The 22,879-nt window shown below is 43.1% G+C and overlaps 1 protein-coding gene across 1 annotated transcript in view; it reads left to right on the top strand.

Annotated features, from left to right (window-relative positions):
- CDON (cell adhesion associated, oncogene regulated) overlaps positions 1 to 22,273 on the top strand; it is a gene marked incomplete at its 3' end in the record, with an annotated part of 66,468 nt that extends 44,195 nt beyond the window's left edge. The window contains exons 17-19 of the mRNA XM_080705262.1: positions 1,450 to 1,529; positions 20,862 to 21,136; positions 22,110 to 22,273. Of these exons, the coding sequence (XP_080561388.1) occupies positions 1,450 to 1,529; positions 20,862 to 21,136; positions 22,110 to 22,273 (519 nt within the window). The remainder of the gene's footprint in view (positions 1 to 1,449; positions 1,530 to 20,861; positions 21,137 to 22,109) is intronic.
- Positions 22,274 to 22,879: the final 606 nt, after the last annotated feature.

Raw genomic sequence — 22,879 nt, 5'->3', positions numbered from 1 at the left:
TTTTCTTTAGCACATCTCATTACCAAAAGAGAATAATGATTTCATTATTTTTGAAGGGAAGACATGACTTATATTCAGACTTTCTAAAGTTTTTTTTTTCACCATTCCTCGTCCAAACTACTAATATTGTCCAAGAAAGCAAAGGAGAGAACATTATTAAACTTTGAATAGCACATGCTGTTTCCATAAGAAGAAAAAATTAGGCTAATGTTTGCTTTAGCATTTAAACAGGGAACTTCAGGTTTTCTGAACAATGGCTTGCTGTTTAAATAACAGTTGCCCCATTAAAGTGTACAATTTTACACATTATCATCTGTGATTTTAACTGATTACTGTTGCTCTTCTATTCAGGGTAGGAGGAAATAGGGAACATTTTAAAATGCTAGTGATCATAAAAAAATCATTGAATTAACTTTAACATGTTTAAGTGACTCCAGTAAATCCATCAGCCTGTCAGCTGTAAACTTTGTATTCTGAACTTCTGGCGTTTGCCCTCACAAACTGAATATGGCATAGGAATATTCTTTTGGTTCGTGTTTTCTTAGTAATTCCTGTGGCTTATTGATCAGAAATACTGGAAAAGATTCAGTCTTTTGATTTGCTGTTGTTATGAGATGAATGGAAGTAGAAAGCAATCTAGGAGAGACAATTGCCTGAACTTTTCCTAACCTTGGAGGCCTGTTGTGGGTTTGTGCAGCATGACAGCCTCTCCCACCCTTACCAAATTCAGTTCCGATGTTTTTCATCAGAAAGCAGAATTCTGACTGACGTTAAGGCCAGTTTGATTTTTAACTTGTTTGCCATTTTGTACGTCAAGTGAACATTTTACAGTGAGGTATGTGTTAATCTGGGCATTTTTCTTAATTGCTGGGCAGTTTCCGCCAAAAGCAACATCAGAATATTAATACTCCCCTCCAGTTCATTGCTGACTGTGAATCTACACCATCTGGAAAAATATGACATGTTTTAAAACTTAGTGTAGTCAAGACCTAATCGAAATAATTACAGGAAAATGAAGATGGGTTGATTTTGTGACATCATTCAAACAGACTTTGCACCCTGTTTCTCCAACTGGCCCCACATGTGATTTTTTCCGTGACTGCTTTTTAGAAAAGGAAAATTGAATCGGAGGTTATGATGTGGAGTATATTTTAGGTCTATTAGATTTGAGACACAGGGGGAAATGACTTTCTCCATTTATTTGGCTTTTTCCAGCACAGAAATATTTGGGAAAACATGGCAGTTAGGTTTTTGGAGTACAGCTTAATAGCGTGCATAACTCATTTGTGAATAGTAAATAAGAAGCATAATGTTTCTCAGAGAGCAGGTTAAATGTACTGTGTACACGCTGATCATCAACCCCGGCTCGTGTATTTGTGATCATTTGGATACTGGTCTGTGGCACCTTCAACATTTTCTCTTTTTTCTTTGTACTTCCTTCCTAACAAGGGTGGTGGACTGTACACGGCAGTCCCTCAGGCTGACCCCCTGGAGTGTGTCAACTGCCGGAACTGTCGAAACAACAATAGGTATGCCAATACATTTTGCACAAGGTGTTACGAATAAGACATATGTGTTCCTTTATTTATCTATTTGTTTTTCCTTCAGCCAAAAAAGTTCTTAGAATTTTACCTAAGACATAAAACTCAAAATTTGCCATCTTAAGCTTACTAATTTTTTTGTCCTGCTTTATAATTTTTATCTTTCTGTGCCTTTATCAGTTTCTTTAGACATAGATTAACAATAGTAAAGGATTTTTTTCTCATGGAAATTTTATTAAAAGGTGTGATTTTTTGAAATTTTAAAATCAGAGCTTTTTTATATATAATATAGCCTTTATAGCCTTTATCTTTTTTTGTGTGTGTGCGTGTGTGTGGTCCTGGGGATTGAACCCAGAGGCGTTCTACCTCAGAGATAAACCCTCATCCCTATTTTTTATTCCTTTTTTTTTTTTTTTGGGTGGTACTGGGGGTGGAACTAGAGGCTTTCTACCTCCAGGCTATATTCCCATACCTGTTTTATATTTTATTTGGAAACAGGGTCTCACTAAGTTGCTGAGATTCTCACTAAGTAGCTGAGGCTGGCCTCAAACCTGTGGGATCCTCCTGTCTCAGCCTCCCAAGCGCAGGATTTACAAGCGTGCTCCACCACACCTGGCATTATTCATTTTGAAGCAAGGTCTCAGTTAGTTGCGGAGGGCCTCGCTGCCTCTTATCTCACCTCCAAAGTACTGGGATTACAAGCATGTGCCACCACACCCGGCTGCCGGCTGCCTTTATTGTTTTTTTGTTGGTGGTGGTGGTAGTGGTTTTTTTTTTTTTCTTTTTTTCTTTTTTTCTTTTTTCTTTTTTTTGGTGGTACTGGGGTTCCTGGAAACCCTTCTACCTCCAGGCTATACTCCCAGACCTATTTTTATATTTTTATTTGGAAACAGGGTCTCTTAAGCCAGCACGGCTGGCTTCAAACCTGCGCGATCCTCCTTTCTCCGCCTCCCAAGTGTGGGGATTACAAGTGTGCGCCACCACGCCCGGCAATGTATTTAAATTTTGACTCATGAATATAGAAAAATTTCGTGCCACCTCTCTCTGTTTTAATTCCAAAAGAACATCAAGCTTCTTGTATTAAAGGTGCATCAAAAATTCTCAGTTCTTTCTTTTACATAAGGATAATACGGAATTGCATGCTCTCAAAGACATTTCCCCCTCTAAAATTCTACAACTAAAAAATTATAGTTAGCACATAAAATAACCAGTATGGATTGGAGTTTGGATATTTCATTATTGGCCTATATTTTTTTACGTGAATTTAAAGGTTAAGCCTCATCTCTGGAAGTTATTGAAACTAGAACATGAAGGATCTGGTCAACCATAGAATTAAAAGTACATTGTTTTAGCATGTGTTTAGAGAGTCACGGAACATTTATTTAACCCTTCTTAAGGTATTAGCAAGAGCCATCTGCTCATTTTTTATACTAAGAGTTACATGTTTGTTTGTTTGTTTGTTTGTTTATTTATTTATTTATTTATTTATTTATTTATTTATTTATTGTGGTACTAGGGGTGGAACCCAGGGGCTTTTCTACCTCCAGGCTATACTCCCAGACCTATTTTATATTTTATTTGGAAACAGAGTCTCTGAGAGCCTCACTAAGTAGCCGAGGCTGGCTTCGAATGTGTGCAATCCTCCTGTCTCAGCCTCCCAAGCTCTGGGATTACCAGCGTGCTCCACCACGCCTGGCTTATATGTTACCTATTTAAATTCTATATGGTCTTCATTTTGAACATTTTCATATGCCACATTTTTGGCCTGAGTTTATCATAGGCTTTCCCACACTTGTTAGGAAAATACGCTGCATGAGGCTGGCTCGTGTACCTGGTAAGTAAGTAAACAGATGGGTTAATTATAACGTGGTTTTATTATATATGTACTCTGTTGTCCTTTATGGTTCTTGTGGCCATCAGTATATCTTGAGTCTCTGCACATTCATATGGAACAATGAGAGACCTTTGATCTAAGAACGAGTAGCCCTGGGTTTTACTGCTTTCCATTGTGTTTGAAATGTGTCAGCCTGCTGTGAAGTTAACCTTGCCAGGACCAGTCTTCTATAGAAATCACTTCAGTTTTTCAGTACTTAGTAATGAAAGATACTAATGCATTAATGGTAATACATTTCTGGTTTAATATAAATTTAAGGATGTTTTCTAGTTGTGCATGAATGCTGGCAACTTAGTAAAGTTTTTGACAATTGTTTAAATATGTAATGTTAAGTTTAGGGGTTTTTTGGGAGGGTGGTGGTACAGGGGTGGAACCCAGAGGCTTTCTACCTCCAGGCTATACTCCCAGATCTATTTTATACTTTATTTGGAAACAGGGTCTCACTAAGTTGCTGAGAGCCTCACTAAATAGCTGAGGCTGGCTTCGAACCTGTGCGATCCTCCTGTCTCAGCGTTCCAAGCACTGGGATTACAAGCATGAACCACCACGCCCGGCTAAGTTTAGGTTTTAAAAGCTGGTAAACTGGGTCTTTGTCATTTGCTTTAAAAAAAAAAAAAAAGAAAAGAAATGTGAATGTGTTTGGTGCATTTTTCCCTCTGTGGGGTCTGCAGCCTTCTTTGTGTCTGCATGTGATTTTGTGCCTGGGTTTCTAGTGTCATTTCAAAGTGCTCCAGGTTATCATTAAGGTGATGGTGGATGGTGAACGAGAGTTACATGTAGATGTCTTCAGTGTGTTTGGATTGTGTGAAGGCTTTCCTGTTTATAAGTGATGATGTAGGAACAAATTGGGCCTCTTAGTATGGTGTGATAACATTTCTATGGGGAAGGTGATAAGTAAAATAAAAAATTAAATGCGAGTAAAATAAAAATAAGTGAGTACGGCGGAGTGTGAAAAACACGAGAGAGGTCCGGTACACGTGGCATGTAAAGTTTTAATGGCACGGCTCTCCCGGGGATCAGGGCGAGGCACCGTGGGGCCCGCGCGCGCCTGTCCGAAGCTTGAGGATGCGGGCTCTCCTTTTCAAGGTATGCATCTCGCGAGATGAGGGTTTACTCGTGGGAACGCCCAATTCTCGCGGGGGTTTCAGCCCCTCCCTTGCCCTGCAGAGGTCATGTGACACAAAGTCACATGAGTGCAGGACCCAACTTAACATTCCGGCCTTTTGATGGTAGGGATAATGGATGACGTTGGACCCTCTAGCTTCTTCCTGCTGTCAAGGGGCGTCGTCAGGGGCCCCAGGCTGGGAGGAGTCGGGAGTCCAGTCCCCCAGAAGGGGGTGCAGGTGGGTGCATAGCTGCAGTGTGAATTGGAGGTTACCCTGGACAGCTTAGTGATGTGCGCTTGAGGAGGCTTGAACAGGCAAGGGCTATTAAAGAAAAAAACAAATCATGAGATTGAGCAGGCGACCAAAAAGGAGACTGGCTTACTCAGTACCTGGAGAGCTACCCTGAGCTGGCAAAGAGGATGGAGGTTGAGGGATCCAGGAGCCATCAGTCTTCAGCCAGGCTGAGTAGGGCCAGCGGCGGGGCCTGGTCTGGAAAGGTGCTCCCCCTGTGTTGAGGCACCTGGGGCTCACCCTTTTCCAAGGGCACTGTTCCAGTGGCCCTCCTGGCCACACGCCAAGCAGTCTGATTGGTAGGCGTCGCTTTGCCCCACTTGAGGCAGGCTCCTGGAGGTAGTTGTTGTTGCAGTCCTCCACACCTAGGTGGCGCTCCAGGGGGCTGAGCCGCCACCGCCAGCCGAAGGGCAGCTACCAGGGATCTGCTTTTTGGCAAAGTCGGAGTGTATGCTCCATTTCCGCCTGTTTCTCTCTGGAATTAAAACTTAGATGCTATGTTAAGGTTCTGTCAGCTGTGACGGACCTATACTCACAAAGAGCGCGTCCCGGGGCTGGTGTCCGGCAAGAATGGCAACGCAGACTCCCCACGGGCAGAGGGTGTCGCCCCAGCCCCGGCGTTTCCCACAGCACCTAGGGCGCGCCCACGCGGGCCGCCCAGCAAAATTGCAGTCTGGCGCGGGCCAAGATGGCGACTGTGACATCACCAGGCAGCGACTATGCGCCATCACAAAATGGCAGCTGGCGGGAAAATAAATGGAAGCTGATGGGGGAGAGCATTTGGAGGGATACCAGACCACTTAGAAAAGTTCCTAACTGTTCTTGGGCCACCGCAACCTATTTCCCAACTCGTATCAAGGCAGACAGGCTCTCAGGGCATCTGCTAGTATAAAGATTCGACTCCCCATAATTGGTTCGCAGGCGGAAACGAAGAACAGGAAATGGGCGTCCCCGATTTCCCTGCTCAATCGTTTGGAAACGGAGGTTAAGAGATAGGGAAGAACGTCTTCATTCCTTCTCAAAACCGGAGGATGACCTGGTCATCCGCAGTGTGGTCCCAGTGGACCATGGGACAATGGGTCACCAAGCGCTTGGATTTTGGGGTCCCAGTGGACCGGAAGACCCAAGTCCGGAACCCACTAACCAAGGGAAGGAGGCAGTTTACCGGAGTATAGTGTTGTCAGCCAGCGCTGGCTGTGACAGAAGCGCTGAGAAGCTGCTGGGGGCGCGGTGGAGCCAGGGCGCGCGGATGCCGGTGGCTGGTGTGGACGGCACTGGCGGCTGGCGGGATCAGTGGGGGCGTGCAGGCGGCGTGGCTTGCCGGGCCCGCGGCGTGGAGACAAAATGGCTTCCAGGCACGCGCCAGACGCTGAGGCTGGGCCCCGAGGAGCACCGCCAGTGAGCCTGGCTCGGGGCCGGTGGGGCAAACCGGCCAGAGGTCCCGGCGGTGACCGGAGAACCAAGCTGGAACGGTGCTTTAGGAGGTCCAAGCGGCAGGCAGAGGTCCTGGCCCGCGCAGGCGGTTGGCAGGCAGAGCAAGTGCCAAGCTGCCTGGCTCGGGCCAGAAAGATGGCCGCCGACTCCTAGGATTGGTTAGGAGTGGAAAGTGGGAGGGATTAAAGATTGTGAGGCCTCCAGTGAGGCCATGAGGTGGGAGGGGTTAAAGATGGCGAGGCCTCCAGTGAGGCCATGAGGTGGGAGGGGTTAAGGATGGCGAGGCCTCCAGTGAGGCCATGAGGTGGGAGGGGTTAAAGATGGCGAGGCCTCCAGTGAGGCCATGAGGTGGGAGGGGTTAAGGATGGCGAGGCCTCCAGTGAGGCCATGAGGTAGGAGGGGTTAAGGATGGCAAGGCCTCCAGTGAGGCCATGAGGTGGGAGGGGTTAAGGATGGCGAGGCCTCCAGTGAGGCCATGAGGTGGGAGGGGTTAAGGATGGCGAGGCCTCCAGTGAGGCCATGAGGTGGGAGGGGTTAAGGATGATGAGGCCTCCAGTGAGGCCATGAGGTGGGAGGGGTTAAGGATGGCGAGGCCTCCAGTGAGGCCATGAGGTGGGAGGGGTTAAAGATGGCGAGGCCTCCAGTGAGGCCATGAGGTGGGAGGGGTTAAGGATGGCGAGGCCTCCAGTGAGGCCATGAGGTGGGAGGGGTTAAAGATGGTGGGGCCAAGATGGCGGCCCCCCAGTGATTCCACGTGTCCAAGATGGCGGGCCAAAGCTGGCGACCCCCCCCCCCAGTAATTCCATGTGGCTGCTTACCGGAATGGCCAGGCCCAGGCAGCAGGGGTGGGCAGGCACAGGGTGAAGGGCGCCAGGGCGCAAGTCCGAGTGGAGGAACCAGCTGGAGCGCGGGCTGGACTTGGCGGGCTGGGGGCTGTTTAGCAGAGTGGCGGCCGCCTAGATGGAGGAGGCAGGCGGCCCCAGCAGGCAGGTCTAAGCAACGCCATGCGCGGAGAAGACATAGGCGCGTGGTGTGGCGCAGTCCGCGGGCAGCGCGGTCCCATTCCAGCGGCGGGCGGCATGGGCAGGCGGGAACGGCGGTTTTAGGAGGTCCAAGCGGCAGGCAGGAGCAGAGCAGGTGCCAGCATCACCCAAGGAGCCTGGCTCCGGGCGGGTGGAACTAGCAGCCTGGCGGCCGGTGGAGCCTGCACGCCCCGGCGGTGGTGGCCGCGGCCGCGGTGGCAGTGGAAGATGGCCATCGGCGCTCCAGAAGAGAGCACGTGGGCAGGAAAAGATGGCCACTGGCTCTCAGCAGAGCGCAGGGCTGGAATGATGGCCGCAGACTCTCAGCAGAGTGCGGGATCAGAAAGATGGCCACCGGCTCTCAGCAGAGCTCGGGGCTGGAAAGATGGCCACCGGCTCTCAGCAGAGCTCGGGGCTGGAAAGATGGCCGCCGGCTCTCCCGGAGAGCGCGGGGCTGGGGAAGAAGGCTTACGGTCCGGGCAGGCACGGGGCGGCAGCGGCGGCAGTGGTGGGAGCAACGCCTGCAAGCGGAGCGCTGGTGTGGGACCTCACAGTCGAGCTGCTGGCGGGTCAGAGAGTCCGGGGCTCAAAAAGAGAGTAAAAATAAAAAGAGAAAACAGAAAAAAAAAAAAAAGGAAAAAAATGGGGAGGGACCCAAGAGTTCTCCCAGTTCGGCACCAAATGATAAGTAAAATAAAAAATTAAATGCGAGTAAAATAAAAATAATGTGCGTACGGTGGAGTGTGAAAAACACGAGAGAGGTCCGGTACACGTGGCATGTAAAGTTTTAATGGCACGGCTCTCCCGGGGATCAGGGCGAGGCACTGTGGGGCCCGTGCGCCTGTCCGAAGCTTGAGGACGCGGGCTCTCCTTTTCAAGGTATGCATCTCGCGAGATGAGGGTTTACTCGCGGGAACGCCCAATTCTCGCAGGGGTTTCAGCCCCTCCCTTGCCCTGCAGAGGTCATGTGACACAAAGTCACATGAGTGCAGGACCCAACTTAACAGAAGGGAAGAAACAGTTGTACAGTTTTATTCCTAAGACTGCATTGTAGTTTTTTAGGATATATTTGATGTAAGGTCACTTAAGGACTATGCATGGTAAAGTCGTGGAATGAATAAGGAGTGGGCAAAAATAAAGGTGTTGTCTCAGTTAAAAAAAAAATACCAAGCACTAGGTAAGTACCCAAATAGGTCCTGAGGTGTCTCTGTGTAGAAGGAATTTACAGGAGTCATTGCAGTGGGAAGATAGTGCTTCCAGAAGAATAAGGAGTTGGATTCTAAGGTGTACAATGGAGTTGCTCAGAGCACTTTTAAACACACATACTTGTAGGCTGTACTCCTAGGGTTTCTGATTCATCCTATTTGGAATGGGACTGAGAATTTTTGTTTTAGTGAGTTCCTAAGGGAGCTAATGCTAATGGACTCCACTTTAAAAGCCACTCGGATAATTTGCCTGGCTGATGAAATACAAGTAGAGAAAAGCAGGATATGAAACTGGAAAACAAATGGGACTGAATTTATATTATGGATGATCTTGAAAGTCAGAGGCCAATTGTCTGTTTAACAAATATTGAGTGTCTGCCATGTACTAGGCACTGGCCCACACCCTCCCTTCAGAGAACCCACAGTCTCAGACAGAGCTAGGAATATAGTAAGTAGAGTTTGGCTTATTGCTTCTATAATATAAAGGACAGACGTGGGTGAGATTTTCACACTAATCAAAAGGAGGCAAGGGATACACATTGAGATACACTGGGCTAGTAGCTTCCTAAATCATGTGAAGCTTTTTTTTTTTTTTTTTTTTTGTGGTACTGGAGTGGAACCCAGGGGCTTTCTACAAACCTCCAGACTATACTCCCAGACCTATTTTATATTTTATTTGGAAACAGGGTCTCACTAAGTTGCTGAGAGTCTCACTAAGTAGCTGAGGCTGGCTTTGAACCTGTGTGATCCTCCTGTCTCAGCCTCCCAAGCGCGGGGATTACAAGCGTGCGCCACCACGCCCGGCTATGTGAAGCTTTTTGAGAAGAGATCTGTTTAGGGATGTGTCCAGGCTTGAGGGATGGTAGCATGCACCGGCTGGGCTGGAGGGAGGGGACCAGTTAGACTCACTGTAAGGAAGTCCTTGGCCTCCATACCAGGGGTGAAGGGAGAGGATGAGTGTGGTGGCAGAGCTGGTATCTTAGGATTGGGCCATTGTCCTAGGAAAGATCTAGAATAAAAGGAAAGCTCCAAATGCATAAGAAGTTTTAAATGTGGATAACTTGGTTGATAATTGCCAAGTGGATGGGGGTAGTGAGAGAAATAGGAAATTCAATGAACTTAAGACAGAGGAATGGGGTAGATTGGGTTTCAGACATCTAAAGTTCAAGTACCAGTTGGTGTCTGAGTCAGAGACAGGTGACAGTGCTGGCCTTGGGGTCAGGGTACAGGTAGGGACTGCAATACAGATTTAGGACCATTTGTATTGAGTGATAGAATTTAAAAACAGATGAGATCATCAAGGAAGATAATGGCCGTGGCTGATTATATATTTAATTATTTGAGGTATTGATTTGCTTTTATTCCTTATATATTTAATGTGATGCACACATGTGTGCGTGCGTGTGTGTGTGTGTGTGTGTGTGTGTGTGTGTGTGTGGTGTGGTGTGACTGGGGATTGATCCCAGGGGCATTCTGCCTCTGAGCTACTTCCCCAGTCCTTTGTAACTTGAAACAGAGTCTCACTATCTTGCCACAAGGGTCTTGCTCAGTTGCTGAGTTTGCTTCAAACCTGCAGTCCTCTTGCTTTAGTTTCTCAAGTACCGAATTTTTGGAATTTTTGAAAAAGATGTCTCCCCCACCAAACTATAAGCTCCATGCTGGCTGGCCAACACCTGTTTGCTCACTGTACATCCCCGGCACCCAGCCCGCTGTGTGGCCCACTACAGACCTTCAGTAAATGTTTGCTAAATAAATAAATGAATCAATCCATTTTTTAGAGTAGGCTTTTAAGAAACAGGTCATTCTCTCAACTCTTTGTCCCTTTTCTCATCCCTCTCTTTTAATAATTACTACCTGGAGAGGAAGCACTGACTATTGTCTTAACAGGGCAGGGATCTAAAAGATTGAGAATGAGTAGGAAGGGAACATGCACTATAGCAATCTGTAGAGTTTTATTTGATTCTGGAGCTTTTGTGGCATGTTATAAATATGACCACCTGCCTCCCTGTGTCCCCTTGACTTGAATCCCCCTCAAGTTTTAAGAGTAATATATAGCCATGGTGGCACACACCTCTAATCCCAGTACATGGAAGACTGAGACTAGAGGATTGCTGGTTTGAGGCCAGCCTTTTCATTTTGTTTCAAATAATAATAATAATTAAAAAAAAAAAAAGGTCTTGGGAAGCCAGGCCTGGTGGCACAGGCTTGTAATCCCAGAACTTGGAGGTTGAGACAGGAGGATGACAGGTTTGTGGCCAGCCTCATCTACTTATTGAGCCTCTCAGCAACTTAGTGAGACTCTGTTTAAAATTAAAAACTAGGGATGGGGGTATAGCTTGGAGGTAGAATGCCCCTGGGTTCCATCCGCAATTCTGGGGGGAAAAAAAGATCTTAAGAATGCAGCTCAGAGGTAGAATGCCCCTGGGTTCCATCCCCTGTACCAAATAATGTGTGTGTGTGTGTGTGTGTGTGTGTGTGTGTGTGTGTGTGTGTAATATCTCACTATGAGCAGCCAGAAAGAAGCATATTTAATCAGCTTTGCAGGGAGCCAGTCCCATTAAAGACTTAAATGAGAAGTCTTTATGCTATTCGGGCATTTCAAGAGTTAAACATATTTAATCAAATAAATCAAAAGTTTTTTACCTTTTTCCTCTCCTTTCTTGTACTTGGAAGGCAGCAATGCAGCTCTGGATTTGTAATCAAATGTGGTTTGTCAGTTGCCTGGCTAGTGTAAGGGGAAGGAATCGGCATTAAATTAGGTCTCTTTGCATCAGTCTTGATCATTTGTAAGAGAAAATAGAGAGGACATTGATGAAAATCACAGACAAACGTAGTCAGAAGTCCTATCAAGAAAGCAAAGAATTTAACTTTGAGGGTCCTAGAGAGACTGGAAATGGACAGGAAGCAGGCAGGCAAAAGTCAGCCTGGAAAAATGTACATAATTCATCGGGGGGGGGGAGTACAAGCTACATGGCTGGTGGTCAAAGAAAGGAGAAAGGAAACTGCTGGGAATTGTGCTTTAGAAAATACTGTATTAAGAACGGCCTCCATTGTTTTGTGTAATGATAACCTTAAAGTCGGTGTGCTGCTGGACTGGGGAGTACTCTTACCAACTGAGGTCAGATATACTCAGATGAAAATAGGGTACAGAGGTGAACATGAGAAATTTTATTATAGTAGGGGTTTTTCTAAGCCAAGGGTTTGATCTTCCCAGTTAGTTTGTTAACTGTCTAGTTTACCTAAACTCTTTCTTCTTGCAAGTCATTTTGATATAAACTCGACCCCTTTCTTTTGTTAACCACTAAGTTATTTCAGAACTAGCTATAAGGCCAATGAGAGAGTACACAGAGCCCCCGATCCAGCTTCTCTTCTATGGTAATCTGTGTACTTCCTAAGGAAAAATTTCAGAGCATTGTGTCTCCTTTTTAAAATTGATTAGTATCTTCCTATTTACCTACCTATGTCCTATTTCTTTTTTTTTTCTTTTTTTTTTTGTGGTACTGGGGTTCCTGGAAGCCCTTCTACCTCCGGGCTACACTCCCAGACCTATTTTTACATTTTTATTTGGAAACAGGGTCTCCTAAGCCAGCGCGCACGGCTGGCTTCGAACCTGCGCAATCCTCCTGTCTCTGCCTCCCAAGCACGGAGATTATGAGTGTGCACCACCACGCCCGGCGCCTATGTCCTATTTATTTATTTATTTATTTATTTTTTTTTTTTTTTTTTTTTTTTTTTTTGGTGGTACTGGGGTTCCTGGAAGCCCTTCTACCTCCGGGTTACACTCCCAGACCTCTTTTTACATTTTATATTTGGAAACAGGGTCTCCTAAGCCAGCGCGCGCGGCTGACTTCGAACCTGCGCGATCCTCCTGTCTCTGCCTCCCAAGCGCGGGGATTACAAGCGTGCGCCACCACGCCTGGCCTGTCCTATTTATAATATGGAGACCAAGGGCATGTTGTCAGGTGTAGTATTTTTCATCTTTGATTTATAAGCTCTATATGTCAACTTACCACGTTCAACAGTGCACTACTCAGTCATCTATTGCCCCCCCCCAGTACTTATTCTCACCTTTATAGCAGTCACCAACAAACTAGTTCCCTAAAGAAACTCCTGCATTAATGCTAGGGACATGGAACATTCAACCGTGTGAATGGAGGACAGCATGGTCCTGAAGAATGTCATCCGGGATTTGTTGCATAGTGACTGGTTTGCACCTTAAAGTAAGGGCAAAGGTCAGCAAAATGACAGAGGAAAGAGGCAGAGCAGAGACAGACTGAACATCTAAACAAAACACCACTATGATGCTATTACTTCAGAAGTCTCCAGAGCACCTGCATAAAAATTAGTATCACACATCCAAGATTTTCATGGAGAGTTAGTACTTGCCATCTAAGGGTAAGGAAACTTAATGCAAAACCCATATAATCATAAAAACAGAGTACCTCTGTACATAGTTATGCTTATACCCACCTGTGCTATCAAAATGGAATATTTCTCTTGAAAATTTCTCAAGAGATGCCATTTGCTTTTATTTTATTTTATTATTTTTTTTTACGGTAGAACCCAGAGGCTTTCTACCTCTGGGCTATACTCCCAGACCTGTTTTATATTTTATTTAGAAACAGGATCTCACTAAGTTGTTGAGAGCCTCACTAAGTAGCTGAGGCTGGCTTTGAACCTGCGCAATCCTCCTGTCTCAGCCTCCCAAGCGTGGGGATTACAAGCGTGCGCCACCACGCCCGGCTTCATTTGCTTTTAGAGAAATATTTGAAATATGATTAGTCAACTACATAAAGTGCCTTATTTTTCTGGCATAACTTCTCTACCACTGTTCCAATCTTGTATTTCCTAGTCTGTGCTGTTCAAATTGTTGGATAAAGAATATTTTATTTAGTTATTTTTGTGATAGTACCATAGCCATTTTATGGTCTTAAAGATTGGACAGTCAGGCCTTTTCCATTTACTAAAATGCATTTTAGTGAACTGAACAGTCCAGGCCACCTGAGTTCTTACCAAACAGCACACATTCTTGTAGGTACCAGAGTTCCGTTTATTTTATGTTGTTAAATATAACATTAAACAAATCAGTTCGATTGAATTAGAAGCAATTCAGTGAAAACATTCACTTCACCTTAACCCAATAGTAACCACATTTGAAAGCTTAAGATAGTAAAATTAAAGACTTTGTATTATAAAAACCACAACACATGCAGTATAAGAGCATCTATGTGTTTGCAGATGTGCATCCTCTTTTATCACTTGTAGACTTGGGTCTCCTAAGTTTATCTACATACAGATATTATTTTTATGGTCAACTAATTGCTTTAGAAAATTTTACTAAAGCATTACCAGTGAAAGAAATGTTTTCACACTGTTATACCTAACTATATTCAAAACATAGAGTATCTCCCTTTTTTACAGACCATGTTCTGTATACTTATATCTCAAGATGTAACCCCCAAGTTAAAAACATTTTTGCACGGATGCATAGAGACATCTGGAATTGAACTAAACGTAATGTGATGAAATAATTTATATTTGGTTAGGTAAGTGGCTACTGCTGGTGACTATGAGCTAAGAGTCAGTGGTCTAGAAAATTTTAAATCGGTGTGGTTGATCATGCTGAAATTTGGGTTATAACCATTTACAAACTTAATTCAAATTAAGATATTATTATCCATGATACCCTGGTAATTGAGTTACAGTTCAGAATACAAGTAAACACTGCTGTAGTTTCCTGTCTCACCTTATTCCTTATTACTTAGGAATAAGTAATAGAAAGTTACTTTTCTCTTGCTAAATACCATAATTTTTTAAATGCGCATTTAATATACTGTTTATTTGAGGCACATAGACCTGTATCCAGGCACTGGTTACTGTACTTGTCATTGGACCTTGCTCTCCTGTGGTCTGCGCTGCCACCTAGACCTTTCCCACTGATGTAATTCATGGTTGTTCTGACAAATCTACTTCACAATCAGACTGCTTAGAATGCCTTTAGACTTCACACAAAAATCTCATCCTACAACTTTGATTTAAATTAAAGAGAAGGGGGAAAGAACTGAAAAGAAAGAAATAGAAGAATACAAGACATCTCATTGCCTGGTGAGTCTTCAGTATTTTGTTCTATCCACATTATAAAATTCATTCTGTTTCCTCTCTACAAACAGATTATTAATTTATAATATTTTATTTATAGGGAACTGGCCTGCTTTTTCAAATTCTGGCAAGTATGTTTGCTTTTATTTTTCCCCCTCAGCTAATTTGAAATGGAAACTTTTCTTTCTGAATTGACACTACTTCGTCTTTTCAATATAGGTTCCTGGCGTCTTTTCATTACTTTCTGTTTCTCGCAAAGAAAAAGAACATCTTGCAGAGAAATGCAACATCAAGCTGGGAGCTCACTAAGCACGTCCAACGCCATCATGATTGGGGGATTTCACTGAGCACCTGACTGCACTTTGTCTCACTGTTCTAAGATCTTATATGACACTGAGCACAGTCTCCAAGGAGACTGAAGTTTTAAGTCAGGCAGCTGTGAAACCGACAGATACTAGAAAACCACACAGGCAACAGAATCAATATTGAACAAGGACAGAGAGAAGTAGAATTACAATACAGGAAGCTAAAGGGGTAAGTGCTCCAGTTCATCCCCCCTTTAATATGCATGTCTCAGCTTACTGTTGGGTATGGGCTGTCATACCCAACTAATTAGTCTAATTGCTTCCTAATAATTTATGTCCTTGCTTGAGGAAACGAGCATCAAAAAAGCCTGCTGTTCCAATGCTTATTATCTATTTATTTTATGTTTTTGAGATCCTACTGTATTTAACTTACTATGTGCTTAGTGCTGGACATTATGGCTTCAGAGTTCAATGTTTATTAGTACTTCCGAGACGGCACAAAGACTTGAGAATATTTTCATTTCAATTCTCTTCGGTGTTTTGTCATTTGTTTTTATCCTAAAAATATTTCAGATCCTCTAAGAATTACAGTTATTGTTTATGTGCAGTCAGTATCTGTTTAGAATGCCTACATACCATTTTGTTGCTGGTCCTTCATTTCTGTATTTCTTTCTGTCTGTTGCTAATAATTTTTCTTCAACTTGAAGAACTTAGTATTTCTTCTAGTACAGTTTATACCTTCATTCATTCATTCTCTCTCACCCCTTCCTCCCCCTCCCCTCCCTCCCTCGCTGTTTATTGAATTCTAGATCGGAAGTTTCTTTCTTTTTGTTTTGTTGTTATTGTTGTAGTTGAGGCAGGGTCTCTCTAAATTGCCCAGGCTGGCCTTGAACTTACAGTACTCCTGCCTCAGCCTCCTGAGTTGCTGGGATTGCAGGTGAACACCACCATCCCTGGCTGCTTTTTGCTTTTTAAAGGTATCATTCTGTTACTTACTTACTGTTTCTGTCATTTTGTTAAAAAATATCTGTCTACTTGTTCCCATTTAAAATAATGTGTCTTTGCTGTAGCTGCATTCATGATTTTTTCTTTTTATTTTGCTTCCAGCCATTTAATTATTACCATTTGTAAGTGTAATTTCCCTCCTGTTTATTCTATTTGGGCTTCATAGAGCTTTGAATCTGTGGTGTGAGCTTTCATCAGGTTTAGAAAATTTTCTCCCCTTATCTCTGTATATATAAATATATATCTGAGATAAATATAGTTTATCTCAGACTGGAGATATAACTTTGGGTAGAATACTTGCCTAGTATGCATAAGGCCCTGGGTTCAATCCCCAGTACTGCCAATTAAAAAAGCCATTTTCAAATATAGTTTGTCTCATTCTGTCTTTTCTTTCCTTCAGAGATACTCCAGCCATGCATAAAATTTTCACTACACTGTGCCTCCTGTGTTTCTTTAGCTTTTTTCTTTCTTTTCTTTTCTTTTCTTTTCTTTTTTGTGGTACTGGGGATAGAACCCAGGGGCTTTCTACCTCCAGTCTGCACCCCCAGCCCTATTTTTTATTCTGTATTTTGAAACTGGGTCTCACTGAGTTGCAAAGGGCCTCACTAAGTAGCTGAAGCTGCACGAGAACCGCGATCCTCCAGTCCCAGCCTCCCAAGTGCTGGGATTACAAGTGTACACCACCACGCCCGGCTTCTTTATTTTTTTCTACTTTCTCCACTTTTTTGTATCTGCATTATAGTCTGAAGATTGCAGTAGCATGCTTCCTGCTCAGTAATTTTCTGGTTGTCTGTGCCCTGCGTATCCCCCACATATTAAGTTCTGAATTTCCATTCTCCTACTTTTTAGCCTCTGAATTTCCAAGTGATTACTATTAGATTCTAGTTCAGTGTTAACATTCTCCTCATCTGTTTACTGAGCATGTTCATTCAGTTTTTTTTAAGTTTTCAACAGCTCTGTATCATGTTTTTCTCTTGTTCCCATCTACTGAAATGCCTGGTAATTTTTTATTGAGTTTTTGACGTTACATATAAAACCAGTACAGGCTCTGGAAGAAGTTTTTGTCCATAAGTTTTCTTCTTCCAGGAAGGATTCCCTTTTGCTTTTGGAAGGTGACTGGGTGAGGGACAGAGATCACTTTAAAACTGGGACTGAACTGAGTTAAAATAAAATTCCCATATCTTTTTAGTCATTCTTAACAGAACACTTGTTCTGATACAAACTAAATGATCATGACCAGGAACCAGGAATTTAATTTTAATGAATTATTTCTAACATCTTGGCACAGTGGTGCACACCTGTAATCCAAGTACTTGGGAGATGGAGACAGGAGGGTCACAGGTTCGAGGGCACCCTCAGCAACATAGCAAGACTCTAAGTAAACTAGCAAGCTCCTATTTCAAAACAAAAAGAAAAGAAGTCTGGGGGTATAGCTTGGAAGAAGAATGTCCTTGGGTTCAATCCCCAGTCCCACAAAAAATTATATATTTCTGATAAATCATGATAGCCATAGAGATTCCTCTGATTAGAGATGTTTCTGATCTTTTGAAGTCAGAATCCCTCTTACTCTCTAATTCCATAAGTCTGCCTAATATAAATTTCCCAATTGTGAAACATTAGAGTCTGATCTAGTGTAAAAGAACGTGCACTGGTTTCTAGCTGGACACATGGGACAGACCTTGGTCCAGCCACATATCTATAGCCCGTCTGGAGGTGGAGTGCCCAGTTTCTTTTATACTTCCTCACATAACATGACATTATGTAGTAACCATTTGTTTATTCTTCCATCTTTGCTAGACTAGAAGTGGCCTCCCCTGTTACTTTCGGTTTTCAGTGCCTACCACAATGCTTGACGTTTGGAAGGTATTCAGCAGGCACTGTTTGAATAAAGTGCTCTTTAAATAAGGTTATTTATGTAGACCATAATACTCATTAAATTCTTGTTAGTAGTAGTTTGAATCCAGAAAGATTTTTTCCCCCTTGGCCTTGACCTACATTTTTACCCACATAGAGCCTATGGATTCTATGCATTGAAGCCACGAAGATTCAGTGTGTTTCCTGAGAATTGAGAGTAGAATTCCCTGTGTTCCCTGAGAATTGAGAGTAAAAGAGACTAGCAACAAAATACAGAAAAGGACAGCACTGATACCGTGAACATTTTAAGGTGTATAACTGAAGCCAGGTATGGTAGAGCACGTCTCTGATTTCAGTACTTAGGATGCTGAGATGGGAGGATTGCAAGTTAAAAGCTAGCTTAGGAACTTAGCTAAACCTGGTTTCAAAGTTAAAAAATAAAAAGAACTGCAAGTGTAGGTTAGAGGTAGAATACCCCTAGATTCAGTCCTCATTACTACCCACATGCGTGTCTGTGCGCATGCACATACATAAACACAAACAGTGCACAGCTCAATACGATATTCAAGAGAACACTGAAAAGCCCTTCTCTTCTGGTCTTGCACTTCTCTAACCCAGGGTTCTGATTCTGGCTCCAATGCACTTCCTTCTACACAAATGAACCCTTTGCTTTTTTTTTTTTTTTTTTTTTTTGTGGTACTGGGGATGGAACCCAAGGGCATTGTACCTCCGAGCTACACCCCCAGCCCAATTTTTTAGTCTCTTTTTTACTTTTGAAACAAGATCTCACTGCATTGTAAAGGGCCTCACTAAGTAGCTGAGGCTGTCAGAGATTCTCCAGTCCCATTTCCCGAATACTGGGATTGCAAGCATGCGCCAGCACGCCTGGCTCACCCTTTGCTTTTTATTGGCTTAAGAGATCACAGAAATACTTAGGTTGTATTCAAGTCAGGCTTTATTTTTCGTGCTATAGTATTAAAAACTAAAATTACAGTTATATTTGATCATACTATGCTCAAATTATTCTGGACAAATGTATGGCTGAATACTTTGATGACTAGGGTCTGAATTCCACTAACTGTATATTGAGTCCATTTATCTATTTTAAATTAAAGTTGGAGTTATCTCAATCTAATGATATGGCTTACTGACAGATATCTTGTTCTCTTTCAGGCTGAAGTCTGACTTCAATCTTGGAAGTTGATGTTTCCTGTTACCGATTGTCTATTCCTCAGAAACATATCATCCCATGTTTAAAAGATGAAAATAAAGAGTGTGACATTACCTAGCTCCAGCATACAACTGGTCCTACTTTGTGTCTCCCATCTAACATGCAAAGCCCAGTGCAATATTATCTCCAGACTTTTCTTACTTATAGAAGTAAATGTGTCTATGAGCCTCTGGCTTTTATTAATAGTAGGGTAGTTTGATCACCAGCAGACAATTATGATAAAATATGGACACTCTGAAAATATTAAGAGTGACCAAAGCAAGCAGAAACTGCATAAGAGTCTGCTCTTGGGAAGACAGCATGTGAGCTTTATGGGTTCTTGCCTGAAAGGATTCCCCAGTCTTAGGCAAGGGCCCATACAATAAGAGGTCAGAAGACCAACCCCATAACCAGAAAATTAAAGGAAACTTAGTTTAAAAAAAATGCTAGCTGGGTACTGTGGCTCATGCCTGTAACCCCAGTACTTGGTATGCTTAGACAGTAGAATCACAGGTTTAAGGCCAGCCTAAGAAACTTAACAAGGCCATCAGCAACTTAGTGAAACCCTGTTTCAAAACTAAAAATAAACTGGGCATGGTGGCACACACTTGTAATCCCAGCATTTGGGAGGCTGAGAGCAGAGGATCGTGGTTCCTGGACAGCCTCAGCTACTTAGTGAGACCCTGTTGCAAAATAAAGAATAAAAAATAGGGCAAGGGGTGTACCTTGAAGGTCGAATGCCCCTGGGTTCCATCCCTAGATCCACACACACAAAAAAAAAAACCCTAAAAATAAGGCTGGTCATGGTGGTGTACACCTGTAATCCCAGTACTTGGAAGGCTGAGACAGGAGGATCACAGGTTTGAAGCTGCTCTCAGCAACTTAGTAGGACCCTGTTCCAAAATAATAAAAAGAGCTAGGGAATATCTCAGAGGTAGAATGCCCCTGAGTTCAGTCCCCAGTACCTCTCCTCAAATAACCCACATATGAGAGGAAACAGAAAAATGTGATATTTACAGAAGACAAAAACAAAAAGCAATAGAAACAGACCCTGAGATGACCCAATTGTCACAATTAGCTGACAGTGACATTAAACAGAAGTTATAAATATATTCAAGAACTCGAAGGAAAATATATACAAGTGAACATATGTAGAATTCCAGAAAAAGGGCGGGGGGGTCTAACTAGAAATTCTGGAGCTGGAGACATAATAACTGATGTAGGAAATGTATTGGTTGAGCTTACTAGCAGATTGGAGGCAACAGAAGAGTCAATAACCTAGAAGACAGAAGCAATAGAAATTAACCAGTTTGGGGGGAAAAAAAGTTTGCAGCTGAAAGTAGAGTGGAATTGAAGTGAAATGTTCTAGCAAGTTATTCTGTAATAAAAGAGAAAAAAAATCCAACTGCATTTGGAATGGCTTGTTGTTTCCTGCAAGATTGAATCCAAAGCAGAGTGTTTTTGATGACTTTAATGGGTTATTTTTCTCATGTGGCCATAGTTTCTTAGCTTTCTTTTTTCTGTTTCCTCATTTCCTCCCTTATTCCTCCCATGGCTAGTGGCTTTTTCCCTCTGTGTGCTATATTTGGGACCAGTTAGTAGTGAAATGAGAGGTGACTTCTGGTAAGGAACTAAAGCAAGGAAGCACATGGGGGTCATCACTGAAGGCCCCTTACAGATGGTCTGCCCTTTGATGCTTTCTCCTGTTACACGCCACTGTAACTATAACCTTTAAGTTCTTGATATTTCAGGTCATAGTGAATCACTTGGTCATTTTCAAGCCTCAATCTTTCTTAAGAATCTGTGGATTTAGAATACCAAATGATATATCAAAAGAAGTTTATCTCAGTTATTGAGCCCTCTAGACACAGTTTTGTTTCTTTTAAACTCTACAGGTGTTTCACCAAAACCAATGGTACTTTGAGCAGCAGTACCCTTCCTATGGTACCAGTTGTAGCATCTTATCCTCAGGATGGTTTGGAAATGAAGCCCCTCAATGCCATGAAGATGCCTATGTGTCTGGCATCCACCGTCCCTGACTGTGGCCACTTACCTGAGGAGAACATCAAGGACAGGGTGGCACCAATACTTACCCAACATACCTGCTGTCAGGACAATATAAATGACATCAATTCTGATTCTACAGAAGACACAACAGAGTTCAACAGAGGTATGGGGAAGCATTTTAAACCATGGCATGTTAGATGATTTTTTTTTTTTTTTTTGGTAGTACTGGGGGTAGAACCCAGGGGCTTTTCTACCTCCGGGCTATACTCCCAGACCTATTTTATAATTTATTTGGAAATAGGGTCTCACTAAGTTGCTGAGAGCCTCATAGTAGCTGAGGCTGGCTTCAAACCTATGCAATCCTCCTTCTTGTCCTTCCAAGCACTGGGATTACAAGCGTGCGCCACCACGCCCGGCTGTATTAAATGATCTTTAGTTAGCTGAGAACTATGTCAGGGAGAGTTTTTTGTTGTTGTTTTGTTTGTTTGTTTTTTGCAGTACTGGGGTTGAACCCAGGGGCATTCTATCTCTGAGCTACACCCCAGCCCTGTTTTTTATTCTTTATTTTGAAACAGGATCTCACTGAGTTTTGGAGGAGTAGCCAAGGCTGTCCTCAAACTGCGATCCTCCCATCTCAGCCTCCCAAGTACAGGGATTACAAGCATGTGCCTCCACACCTGGCTCTCTTACGTATTTTTTTAAGAGACTAGGCAAGGGTGTTGGATAGTTGAAGAGAATATAGGAATTCTTTATCCTAGGTGGTTAATCCCATTACATTTTGGGAAATGTATCCAGATAGGTTGGGTTCAGTTTGTACCTGAACAGAGTTGGGTGGAGAATGAGTCTTATAAACATAGGACCATTTTTTAGTTGATTCTGGAGTTTTATGTAACCTTTCTTTTAGGTAGTTATTAGGAGGCTTTTAAGGGACTTGTTTTAATCCCAGATGAATTGCATAACTGTTCACAAGAGTTCAATTTTATTTTAAACCTTTTAAACCAATTGTCTCTCTCAAACCAGACATAGTGGGCTCTGCTCTTGCTCATGAGTCTTTATTGCTCATCATAATGTCTTTCAACTGCTAAGTACGAAGCAGCTTCGTCAGTTCATAACTTTCAAACCTTTCTTTTTTCCAGGAGACAGCTCTGGCCATTCTGAAACAGAGAACAAAATTTTAAGTTGGGATTCTCTTATTTTGGCACCTGTCTCCAAGGACTGTACTGAGAAGACAACGTGGTCTCCTCCTGACATTCCCTTAGACAGCTCCTCAGGGGTCCTTCCGCAATCCCAAGAAACCTGAGGATGTGCAAACTGGTCGTGTTTCCACTTTAAGCCAGTAACTGCACAAAACAGGCCTGGGAATGAACTGTGTGAGGGACATTTATTCAAATCAGAGAAAAATCATTATTTATTTTTTTGTTGTTGTAGTGATGTCATATGAATGTATCTTAAACCGTGTGTCCTTTTATATTATTTATGCCTTAAAACTTTCCTATTCCTTCCTTCCCCCACAGTAGGAAATGACCTTGTTTTGCAGACTTTTCTGTCATCTGGATAGTAGAGGATTGCTTTGTGTTTTCCAGAACCCTCTGTGGTGTGGAGTAAGAACTGCGCATGCGGTGGGTCTAGTCTATTGTTGAATTCCACAGGAGGGAGTTGCTTGGGCCACTTGAAATTGCTGTCAGTCACATTTTCAGATGGAAAACTGTCATTCAAGACCATGTCATAACTTTCTGAGAACATTTTAAAGTCAACCACACTTGTGACCTAACGTTTATAATAGTACATCTGTCTGAGGATTTTGAGTGCCTTCCACAGAAGTGCTAAGGTGACCTGTTGAGTTGCTCCCATCTGCACCTGGGCACAGTGATGTTCAGTGTTGAGACGGATCATAACCAGTGTTGTG

The sequence above is a fragment of the Muscardinus avellanarius genome, assembly GCF_963383645.1.
Source record: "Muscardinus avellanarius genome assembly, chromosome: 1".
NCBI classification, from domain to species: Eukaryota; Metazoa; Chordata; class Mammalia; order Rodentia; family Gliridae; genus Muscardinus; species Muscardinus avellanarius.
This window is presented reverse-complemented; position numbering and strand designations above follow the sequence as displayed.